This window comes from Vicia villosa, unplaced genomic scaffold (genome assembly GCF_029867415.1).
Source record: "Vicia villosa cultivar HV-30 ecotype Madison, WI unplaced genomic scaffold, Vvil1.0 ctg.000481F_1_1, whole genome shotgun sequence".
NCBI classification, from domain to species: Eukaryota; Viridiplantae; Streptophyta; class Magnoliopsida; order Fabales; family Fabaceae; genus Vicia; species Vicia villosa.
The window spans coordinates 222,804-235,559 of record NW_026705234.1 but is presented as its reverse complement, the minus strand read 5'-3'; the positions used below and the strand labels follow the sequence as shown (position 1 = coordinate 235,559).

Genomic DNA, 12,756 nt, shown 5'->3' with positions numbered 1-12,756 from the left:
CCTATATCATGGAAAACCAAGAAGCAACCAACAATTTCTCGTTCCTCTGCTGAAGCAGAATATCGTTCCTTTGCAACTTTATCTTCCGAGTTACAATGGTTAAAATATCTTCTCTCAGATCTTGGCATTGATCATCCTCAACCGATCACCGTTCATTGTGATAGTCAAACGGCTATTCACATCGCCGAAAACCCAGTTTTTCATGAACGCACAAAACACATTGAAATTGATTGTCATTTCGTTCGTGAGAAAATTAAATCAGGTCTTATCAGCCCTTCTTATCTCCGATCTTTTGACCAACTAGCTGACATATTTACCAAACCTCTTGGAGGCGATACTTATAAACGACTACTCGACAAGTTGGGTGTTCTTGAGATCTCAATCCCACCTCCAACTTGAGGGCGGTGTTAAGGATACACACATATTATTCACATTAAAGAAGGTCAAAGCAAATATCAAGACATTCAAGTATAGACAATTATAGACTAGACAAAGTATATTGTATCATAATTGTATTTAAAATAGGATTTCTATTATAGGCAATTATAGACTAGACAATTATAGGCAATTAGTATACAGATTCTTGCACTCTTATATATATTTGTACATCATTACAAAAATAATATATAACAAAATTCCTTTTATCATAAAACATTTTATTTTAAAATTTGCCTTTAGACCTCTATATGTATTTGGCCAACCCTAGATTAAAAAAAATTAAAGAATTAAATTACTTATCATTTAGGATTTTATAAAGAAATTAAAATGAATAAAAAAACTTAAAAAATCAAAATGAAATCTAAAAATAATTTAAGCAATTTTTTTATATACAAATATTAGTTATCAGGTTAGGTTTTTTTATATACTAATCTTGGATTCTTCAAGTTGAGTCACCCTTACTTAAAGTAATGTTTGGTATTTCTCCAAATCATTTTAAACGTGATACCTTTTCATAATATCAAACGTGATACTCTTTTTTAACTATTTAAAACTTATCATACTTTAATTTGAAACGTGATGCTTTAACTCAAAAAGATTTGATAACTACTAGCTTCCTTCTATTTCAAAATGTATCATTTTAATACAAAAATAATTTAAATCAAATATTATTTTTATTTTAAACTATAATATTAACCATTATTTTTTTCATATATAAACACTACTTTTAAATAATTAATAGCATATTTGTAATACTAAAATCTAGTTTATAAAAGATAAGATATTTGAACAACGTAATCTAGGGAATATAAAATCCGGGTTTAATTTGATCTCAAAAAGTAGGAATGGCTAAAAGAGATTTTCGGGGCCGCAAATATTAAAGAAACAGAATCTTAACGTTGAAGCGTAGAGAATGGAGGAGTTATTTATGAACTTTTTAGTCTCCTAAAAAATCTCAAAAAGAAAAATAGAAAATAAAAAAACAAAATAAAATTATAATAAAATAAAATAGAGAAAGAGAATACGCATTAGATATTTTTGTATCCATTCATCCCAATTTTGAAGGCGTTTCTTTTGCTGTCTCTCGTCTTTGTGGCGTTTAGGGTTTCTCGATCTTTTCTCAACAACTCTCTCTCTCTTCTTCGTTTCAGGGTTTTACTCTTTTCTCAACACAGGTTCTATCTTCTTCTCTCTTCATTCCACACTTTTTCTTTTCTTTTTTATGCTTAGGTTTTTACTTTTACAGATTAGAGATCCAAATGTTTTGTTTCGATTTGTTGAATTTCAGGGTTTGATACTATGCGATCTTCATGGGCTGATTTGGCTGCAAATTCCGCGGCCGAAAATGCACCACTTCCAACTTCCGGTAACAATGCAACCTCTCAACCACCTTCTCGGCCTGTTTATGTTCCTCCTCATCTGAGGAACCGTGGAGCTAACGCGCCGCCGCCGCTACCTGCTTCAGCTTCCTCGGGGAATTTTAATGCTCCGTCTGGTAATGAAAATTCCGGATCGCGTTGGGCGCCGCCGCCGAGGAACGATTACCGTGGTCGTCCTGGCGGTTTTGGGAACAGGACTGGTGGTGGTGGTTGGGATAGGCGGGAGGCTAATCCTTTTGCAGATCAGGATGATTCTGAGGAGCCTGTTACTCAAGAGGAGCAGGAGAATACCGGGATAAATTTTGATGCTTATGAGGATATTCCGGTGGAGACCAGCGGTGGTAATGTTCCTCCGCCGGTGAATACTTTTGCTGAGATTGACTTGGGGGATGCGCTTAATGAGAATATAAGACGGTGCAAATATGTGAGGCCTACGCCGGTTCAGCGGCATGCAATACCGATATCTCTTGCGGGAAGGGATTTGATGGCTTGTGCGCAGACTGGTTCCGGAAAGACTGCAGCTTTTTGTTTTCCAATTATCAGTGGAATTATGACCGGACAACCTGCGCAGAGGCCGCCTCGTGGGGTGCGGACTGTGTGTCCACTTGCCCTTGTTCTCTCTCCAACTAGAGAGCTATCGATGCAGGTGAATGAGATTTTTGTGTAGTTAACTTTGTATTATGATATTCATTTTAAACTGGTGTAGCTTTGCCTGCCGTGAAAAAAATTATATATTGAAAATTTTGTCGTTTGATTTTAGATACACGAAGAGGCTAGGAAATTTTCCTACCAGACAGGGGTTAGGGTGGTTGTTGCTTACGGTGGAGCTCCAATAAACCAGCAGGTTTTTGTCCTACGTTTTATTTTTGTGTATTCTTGAATCTGCATCATTGCTTCTCAGAATTTATTATTCAAGATAACCATGTAATGTGATGCTAATCTTGATAGATCATGCTTAAATTATCATCTTTGTGTAGTGATTGATCCACATTGCTAACCCAACCTAGTGGTATAATGCTTAGTTATTGTTACCTGGGTTTATGTTGATTCTGAAGCTTTTGATGCAAAACTTTAAATTATACTGTCTATAATTCACATTCAATATTTTTGTTTTGTATGTCGGAGGTTCTGATATATGGTTTGAATGACTATATCTATTCATAAATTTGAAAACAATCAACCTCACGATTTTCTAAATAAACATGAGAGATTTTGAAACTGTGTAAACTAAATATTGCTCTTTCTGCTATTCTCTTATTGATTTTGTTCTTCCTTTTGTTGTTGAAATGATCCAATTTGCACCAGACACTTAAATATTGTTCTTGAATGGCCAATTATATTTTTCTTTTTTAACGTCTTTACAAAATGTTCATATTTTTGTATTGATTATAACAAAATGTAATATTCCAGCTACGAGAGCTTGAGAGAGGGGTGGACATTCTTGTCGCGACTCCTGGAAGGTTGGTAGATTTGTTGGAAAGAGCTAGAGTTTCACTGTCGATGATTAGGTATCTTGCCTTAGATGAGGCAGATCGGATGCTGGATATGGGTTTTGAGCCACAGATAAGGAAGATTGTGGAACAAATGGACATGCCTCCAGCAGGGGCGAGACAGACTATGCTGTTCAGTGCCACTTTTCCAAAAGAGATACAGGTTTGATTTTTTATATTTTATGAAAAAGAAACAAGCAAAACTTCCTTTCGTATATGTATATGTGTAACTTGTTGGTTAATTTTCCCCAGCTTTTCTACCACATTGGGACCTGTTAGATTTTGTCCCCCCCCTTTTTTTTTTTATCTCCTATACATTTGTTTATATTTTATTGTGTTGAAATTTAATTTTAATGAAGAGAACATTCATCTATGTTAGAAAGATGCCCCCCTTATTATTAAGGGCTGTTTGAGATCATTTTACTTACGGGTTTGTGCATTGCATATTCACATCTGGCGTTAATTTTCCCTCAACTACTCCTTCCGTCCCTCTTTAGTACGGTGTAGTGCTGTTAGAATTAAATAATGGAAATGTCTAATTTGATTTAAGGCAATAAATTTGTTGGTGGTATAGTAAATAATTCAGAAGGTTATTATTTGTTTGACATATAGCTCCTTGTTACTTCTTTGACTTTTGTGGTAATTTGCTGTTGACATGCAGAGACTAGCCTCCGATTTCCTTTCAAATTATATTTTTCTGGCTGTTGGAAGGGTGGGATCAAGTACCGATTTAATTGACCAAAGAGTTGAGTATGTTCAAGAGTCTGACAAGAGAAGCCATCTCATGGACCTTCTTCATGCACAGAGAGCAAATGGTGTACAAGGAAAGGTATTCTCAGTTTTTCTTAAAGTGCATCTCAGTTTTTGAAAATTAGCTGTAAAGAAGTACACATTTACACTGGTTTATACTATTGTTTTTTTCCTCAATCTGCTGCTGAACTCTGATGCATGTGCATTAATTAACTGAAATGCTGACCATGACTATGAAACCAATGATGTGGATTTTTAGGCAATTAAATGTTATGGTAACAGCTTTATTCTTATACAAAATGTAGCTTTCATCAGTGTTCCACCAAACGGATAGAAGCTTTTAAAGTAAACCTGGTGATTAGAATTATCTCAAAACTCTATTGATTTACTCTCGATGGGTTGTTCTTGGTGATGCATATCGACTTTTTTTGAAGCACATGATGCATACAACCTAGCACAATTATTTTGTGCAGTCAGATTTTTGTTTTGGCATTTTAGGTCAATCTGTTGTGTTAATTTTCATGATATTTCTACTCTTGGTCTGTCAGTCTCAGCTGTCGGGTGATGCTGACTGCTGGCAGTTGCACATATATTTTTGCTAGTATGGATGATTTTTAGCTCGGCAGTTGTGTTTTCTTATTTTGTGTTTGTGTGTGAATGTGTGCGACGCACGCGTGTGTCCTTTTTGAGAATTGACTTTTTCTAAATATCTAAGACTATTGCATGCATTATTTTGGAATTTGCAGCAAGCTTTGACTTTAGTTTTTGTCGAGACAAAGAAGGGAGCTGATGCTCTGGAACACTGGTTGTGTCTTAATAATTTTCCAGCAACTACTATTCATGGTGACAGGACACAACAGGTTAGTCTATTCTACCTTTATTTTTCCTATATAGCAATGAGTAGACTACGAATGCTTTAAAATTGTTGATCGACAGAGTTGTGTACCCATGTATTTTCAATTTTGTTCTGTAAAAGTGCGAGATGCTCTAAGAAAGCAGTGGAAAATTAATGGGTACAAGGTAACCTTTCTGGTTTAGAGTTGATAAGTGTAAAGCAGGGATGCCATTAGCCGACTCTCCTATATACTTGTGTTTGTCTACCCACTGCATTAAGAATTTTTTAAAGATGTATGGATGAACCAATCAAGCTATCAAACATAACTTTCATAGTGAAAACTAAATAAAAATGGATGAAATGTTTAATTTACAAAATCTTAAAGCATAAGTTGACATTATATGGGGTCAGCATATTAATATGGGGCATGGAAGAAATATTCCATTTGCATACCTTTATGAAAATTCCAATGAACCTGATTCCCTCAAGTATTTTTTACTTGAATTTATTTTAAAATTGTTGGGTTCACATGAAGCTTTTCTAGGAATTGGTCAGAACATGTTATTCCTTGGATTCTTTTTATTTTTATTTTTTTATTTTAAATTGTATGGTTTGCATTGAGCACCCCTAGAAATTGTAAAAAATGTTATACTCCTTCCGATCTTTTTTAATAGTTGTCTTTTAAAGGTTATTTACCCATACCAAGGCAATCAACAGAGTTATTATGTTTGATGAAATTATGTCTTTTTTCTATAATATCCTTAACCTTTTATTAACTTTTTAAGAAACCTTCATTTTTTCATTCTACCCATCTCTCTAGTAAATAATTAAGGGTATTATTGATAAAACAATCAACAACATAACGACATGTAAATAGTAATTTTTTTTCTACAAAGTAGCAACTAAAAGGGAACACGTCGGTACCTTGAAAATTAATAAAAAAATTCATGATTTATATGGAGCACTGATTTATGACTACTGAAGAGATGTTTAATCATTGGAAATTTTCTCTACTCTAATGTAGACCAACAATGGTCTATGCTATTAGTTATTACTCCCTCCGTTTCTATGTCACTTTGAAGAAAAATGTATCAAATTATAAGTCGTTTTATATTACCAATGAAGTATTAAGGCTATTTTTCCTATATACCATCACTCTTTTCTTTCAATTATTTTATTTTCTCTCTCCAGTAACATCAATGAAAGATAGTTTTGTAAAATAACTTGCAGTTTCTCTTTTTAATACAAAATTAATTATATTTCTTTATATATGTATAAGTGCCAAAAAGATTTACAGTAAAAATGGGGTAGTATGTTTGTCTTTTAAAGCTAGTTTTTTCTTTTTTGGAGCTGAAGCTTGCAATTGCCATGTATGTTGTCTTAATGTTTGTTAGAATTATTTTTGTGAACTAGTTATTATTTTTTAGAGCTTTTTACGTTTTATGGTTTCCTAGTTATGTATTGTCTGTGTGTATGTTCCTTATATTTTGCGATGCCTGCAGGAAAGAGAATATGCATTAAAGTCTTTTAAAAGTGGCAAGACCCCCATATTGGTTGCCACTGATGTGGCTGCACGTGGTCTTGATATTCCTCATGTTGCCCACGTAGTTAACTTTGACCTTCCCAATGATATTGATGATTATGTACACCGTATTGGAAGGACAGGGAGAGCAGGAAAAAAAGGTCTTGCTACTGCATTCTTTAACGAAAACAATACATCTCTCGCAAGGTCTCTAGGAGATTTGATGCAAGAAGCAAATCAAGAAGTACCTGCCTGGCTTTCGCGGTTTGCTGCACGATCATCCTATGGCGGAGGAAAGAATCGTCGATCAGGAGGCCGATTTGGTGGTCGTGACTTTCGAAGAGAAGGTTCATTTAGTAGGGGTGGTTCTGATTACCATGGTGCAGGAAATAGCAGTGGTGGATATGGGGCTTCTGGTGGGTATGGTGGTGGATATGGTGGCGGGTATGCAGGAAATAGCGCGGGTCCTGGGGTGACCAGTGCATGGGACTGATTTTCAACTTTTGATAGCATTATATACTGTCTAGGTATTAGGTGTGAGAACATACACCTATAGAATTTATTTTTTTTCCTCAAGTTTTTAATTTTATTTTCTTTTTCCCTCCTAGTGTTTTCAAGCCAACATAATTTCTTGTGGTTTACTACGCGAATCGCCTAGGAGATGTGGGTGTGTGTGGTATTATTACCACTTGAATAGAGGTTGTGTAGTGTTAGCAGGTGTTGTTGGAAATGGCGATTACTAACATATTAGGAGTTCCTTTTTTGACAGCTTTGTGTAACCAACATTTTGGGTGGTTATTTGTGGGAGAAGATGTAGAATATGTGGTGAGAGAGGGTTGATTGAGGCTTTTCATATAGTCGTATCTATTTATCTCTTGATCATGTTTCTACCGAATATATATGTTGTCTTTTTAACATTCCCTACTTGGATGGGTAAGGTTTTGTAATAGTTATTAGTAGTGACAAATGAATGAAAAGTTATCTTGCTGGATGTTTGTTTTGGGCATAACTTGTATTTTTCTAGATTACCACCACGATAATATCATTTGAATTTAATTTAGTAGGTGGGATAAACATGTATCAAGAGGTTTTGAAGTGATTTTGGTTTAAGAATTTAGAAGAAAAGAAATACAGGTAGGCGACTACGTGCCCAACTAGTTCTATCTGCCTGTGTTCTCGAGAATCATGAGTATTGTTGGGAGACATTGTTTGTTGTATCATTAAGTAATACCTACCTTAGTATCTACTTTTTAATCTAAACAATTTGTATGCAGATGTTTTCGTGTCGTACACGATCTACTTGTTGTATCATTGTTTGTCATCTCATTTAGTAAGTACAAACAGTTGCAAGTATTGAACATTTAAAATTTATGCTTTCAAATGAGGTCACTTAAATATCATGCTTTCCCCGTTCATATCAAAATGTACTGTGATATATAGTATCCTTGTTAGATAAAATATATTGCAGCTAGATGCAGATGAACAGCCAACAAATAATGATACATCATTAGATCTTACTGGAAACATACTCAAGTTTAAGCGATTATTTTAGATGAACAACTAATAACTTAGAGCATCTTCAATGGTGGTATTTTCTTTTAAGTTCTCCACCTAGACATGCCACATCATAGTACCATTGCATTGCAATGCAACTATGAAAAAATTGTGGTACCCAATCAAATTAGTTTATAAGGTAAAGTTGTGGGCCCAATAATAACTTTTTAGAATTATACAATTAAAATAAAAATTATAAAAATTATTTTAAGATGATGTGGCTAGTGGGACCCACAAAGAACCCAAAAATGAGTTACACCATTGGAGATGCTCTTACGACGTACTCACGTGTTACAAAACATACTCAAGTTTTATTTGAAGAATAGGAAGGAAGAACAACAAAAATTTCACATCCACCCATTAAAAAATCTATTTATTGAAGAGGAGTGCTAGCAACACTCTCTTTTCAACACTCTTTCAAACACTCACTTTCTCATTGGTTAAAACATGTGTGAGTCCCTCACTTTAAAAATAGGTCCCACATAAAAATAGGTCCCACTTTAAATGTGTGGGACAGTAGTAACCACATGTGTGGTTACTACTGTCCCTCACTTTAAAAATAGATTGAATTTAACTATTTAGTAATTCGATGGATTAATGAATTGGTAATGAATTTATAATTGATTTATTCATTACTATTTAAACATAATAATTTTAACAAATGTGTAGAAACATCTATGTTAAAATGCTTAAATATGGCTGTAATATTTAAAATAAAATATCACATATATAATTTATATTTTTTAAAAAATATTTTAGGATTTATTATAGAGGTGTTTATTGTTTCAGGCAAATCCGAATCAAATCGGAACCCAAACCAAATCATAGTATTTGGATCAGATATTTTTTCCGTTTGGGGTAAGAACCGAACAAAATTAATGAAATTCAATGACAATTGGTTCAGACATCGAATTTTCAATTTTTTACCCGCAAATTTGTCTACCATAACCAACCATAATTAGTTGCCATAAAAATTACTATCTAGCATTCAACTTCAATAAGAAAAAAGAGAAATGATATGTGGACAAGTTTTTTTTTAATTTGTCATTAACTTTTTTTAGTGTATTTGTGTTAACCGAGCTACAAAACACATTCATTATCATACTAACTCAAGTGATTAATTATAAATTCAAAAGTATTCATGTTAGATCTTGTTATATATTTTTGAATCTATTATGGAAAGATTACTAGTATAGTATTTATAATTGAACACTTTTAATACTATATTTTTTATATTTTATTATAAAAAATTATTTTCCTTAAATAAGTTATTTTTTTATAAATATTTTTGCATTTTTTAATCTACCCGATCAATCTAATCCAAACTAACCCGTTGTTTTTCTGTTTGGTTTGGTTTGAGGTTTATCAAAAATATTTTCAAATTCAATTCAAACCAATCCATATAATTTAAATCGATTTGAGTATCAAATTTTTTCAAAACTGAACCAAACCGGTCCGCGAACACCCCTAACTTGTTAGGTTTTCTTTCTTACTTTATGGATGAGTTACTATATAATCAATTAACATCAACCATACGTATTCATTAGAGCTGTCAAAATGGGCTACCCGGCCCTAAACGGGCCGGCCCATGCGGGCCTCGGGCTTTTCAGGGCCGGGCGCAAAAAGCCCATTTTTAAATGGGCTCCATTTTTACTACCCAGGCCCAACCCTGTCTGGGCTGCGGGCTACCCGGCCCTAAATGGGCCTCGGCCCTAAACGGGCCTATTTCTAAAAAAATAAAATTTTCTCCTTATTTTTCTAATAATCATACAATTGCATGCAATAATACTTATATATATATATATATATATATATATATATATATATATATATATATATATATATATATATATATATATATATATATATACACTTCAATTTTCATATCCAAAATAACAATTTCTAAATAATCTATATAAGTTACAATTAAAATGCAAAACAACATATTAACTTAATTTCAACTATTCAAAATACATCAGAAATTATATTTAATTTTGCACACAAAATTAAATAACTTGTTCCAAAAATTTTTAAGATATAAATATTCATGACAATTATAATTTTATAACAATCATAACAACAAGCTGTTATAAAATTTTATAACAATTATAGTTAAATTGATGGGATATTATTTTATAGCAAATTGTTATATATATGATTTGTACTAACTCTATCCTACCATAAAAAATTACATCATAACTTTTTAAATCTCATTTCAACCTTATTTTTAATTAGAATATATCATGGTGTCTTTTCTATACTATCTACATAATTAAATTAGGATGAAACCTTTTAGTTTGAAATTAAGTCAAACCATCAACTTTTATTTGATATTTATACCTTTATAATACTAAAAATAAATTAAAATACATACTACACAAATTGTTTATAGCATACCTTTATGAATTAGGAAAGGATAATTTCTAGTTATATTAAAAAAATTAATTTTTTTCGGGCTGGCGGGCTACCCATGGCCCATATTTTTTAGGGCTTTTTAGGGTCTGGCTTAAAAAGGCCCGCATGTAAACGGGCTCGAAAAATAAGGCCTAAGCCCTAATTATTTTCGGGCCTAATGGGCCGGCCCATGGGCTTCGGCCCATTTTGACAGCTCTAGTATTCATGGTTAGAATTAGAGTTTAGTCTAACTCATTCATATATAATCGGTTTGTAAGATGAGGGGTGCCATTTTATAATTTTTTTTGTATGTTTTATCTTTAACTAATGTGAAATTTGAATTTTTTAATACATCTCTCACGTTTAGCATTATTAGGATTTTTTTAATACACCACCTCACACCTATTACTATTGAGATTTTTCAATACATTCCTTTAAGCCCATATCTATTGAGGTTTTTCCATTACACCCCTTACGTACATCACACTATTAGTGCATGACCCAAAGTGTGAAACTTGGTCTTTTGGATGGATGCATCAAAATAGTTTATTCAAATTTGAGTAAAGACGGTGTTCTAAGTTGGTCAAAGGCCTAATGCGAGAGTCTAACCATTGATACTCCAATTGAAATCATCCAATAACACATCAGATTCAAGTTTCACTTTTTGATCTCCACCTTTTACTTCACTCATTTTGGAATATGTAACTGACTTAGGTGTTGCAGTGTTAATCTTGTAGCTTCACCCCACGATACCGTATCAGAGATCAATATTACCGTTTCAGAAGTCCTACATAATTAATTAATTAATACCAATTATGGTTTCACAATAGAATAATGACGTCGTCTATGGTAAACACCATTGAATTCCCGCAAAAATCCACAATCAAATCCCATTTGATCCAAAGTTAAATCACAAGGAAATTTCATCTAAAACTCATTTCATTCCCAACCTAACTATGGAATATATTCCCCCGACTTCCCCGATCTAACTACCGACTTCGACGACTATAATTGAGGAGATCCAGAAGGAAACCTTAGGACATCTTCGTGTATGACATCTTCGTCCTAAGGTTTCCTTCGAAGATATCTCTTCAATATTCTGATTTGATTCTTCTGAATGATTCTTCAAATCTTCATATTGATTCTTCAGACCTGTCATATTATATCATGCCTTTATTTGATTTGCACAATATCCCTGAATATTCTGCATTCTTCTGTATTAATTAAATCACATAGATTTAATTAAAATCTTCTCTTCAGCTCAAGCATGATGCCGTAACATCCCATGTGACATGTTATTCGAAATGCTGAATTTTTCCAACATAACATGTTCTATCATTCCAGTGGGACTCTTTATTATACCTGTTGTTCTTATACATTTATACATACTGATCCTATTATTTGTTTTACAAAAATTAAGTCAACTCTAAAACCAAAGAACTAATAAAGGGAGAAAGGAAACCCCGTAGATCCAGTAGATCCATCGATCGACTATAAAAGAAGGCATATTAGCCGAATCCGCTCCGACCACCCAACCAGATAAATTGACATACACAATAAAAAAGAACGAAGTCTCTAGGGAAGTTCAAGGCTAAAACTAGAAAGGTTGAAGGACGGATAGGAGCCAACTTCATTTTTGAGATAGAATACGCAAAATATATCTCTAACATCATGATAGTTAAGGGAGCTTCTGGAAAGTGGAGAATATGTGTCGATTATTATGACCTTAATTGAGCATGCCCGGTAGACTCTTATCCGTTGCCTAACGCGACAAACTGTAGGAGAATGACGTTCTTGACCAAGCAAGCCAATGTGTAAATATGTGAGAAGTAAGGATGAAAGCTTACTTCTGGTGTGTGTTCTATTAATAGCAAGGTATATAGATTGTTTCTTAAAGGCACACAACTTATAGATGATATGACTCCCCATTATGATGAAGATTTTGATCTCATTGATCCCGATGTGGAGCAAATTGTTACTATCAAATCAAGCAACACTATGCTACATGATGAAGAGGATGAAACCTTTTTTGATACTGAGGCTTTTGAGCCCATTGCCCATCTTGGAGCCATCATATTGATACCTAAACTGTCATGTATTCTGAAGTTCAAATTTTTTCATATGGATGTGAAAAATATCTCTATCATTAAGTGCTTGAATGTTGAAGTCAATCAGAATGTCAGTAATTATGCCACTGACAACGATTGTGTCATTAAGAAGGGTGAGTATGTGGAAATTGAAGGCCTAACTTTTGCCAACATAATGAAGGAAATCACGGAGAATTTAACCAAGCCCCATGATAAGGCCGCTTAAGAAAAGGAGCATGTACTGATTAATATGAGTGACAACATTGATGATTCTGTCAGTGCTGATGAGGGTTCTATCCCTATGAAT

General features: G+C 33.6%; 1 protein-coding gene across 1 annotated transcript; it reads left to right on the top strand.

Moving 5' to 3' along the window:
• The first annotated feature begins 1,454 nt into the window (after positions 1-1,454).
• On the top strand, positions 1,455-7,405 carry LOC131628800 (DEAD-box ATP-dependent RNA helicase 37-like). Its single transcript, XM_058899618.1, has 7 exons — positions 1,455-1,613; positions 1,727-2,463; positions 2,578-2,661; positions 3,228-3,470; positions 3,969-4,136; positions 4,804-4,917; positions 6,395-7,405. The coding sequence occupies exons 2-7, from the start codon at positions 1,738-1,740 to the stop codon at positions 6,905-6,907; spliced, it is 1,848 nt and encodes a 615-aa protein (XP_058755601.1). The 5' UTR covers positions 1,455-1,613; positions 1,727-1,737; the 3' UTR covers positions 6,908-7,405.
• Positions 7,406-12,756: the final 5,351 nt, after the last annotated feature.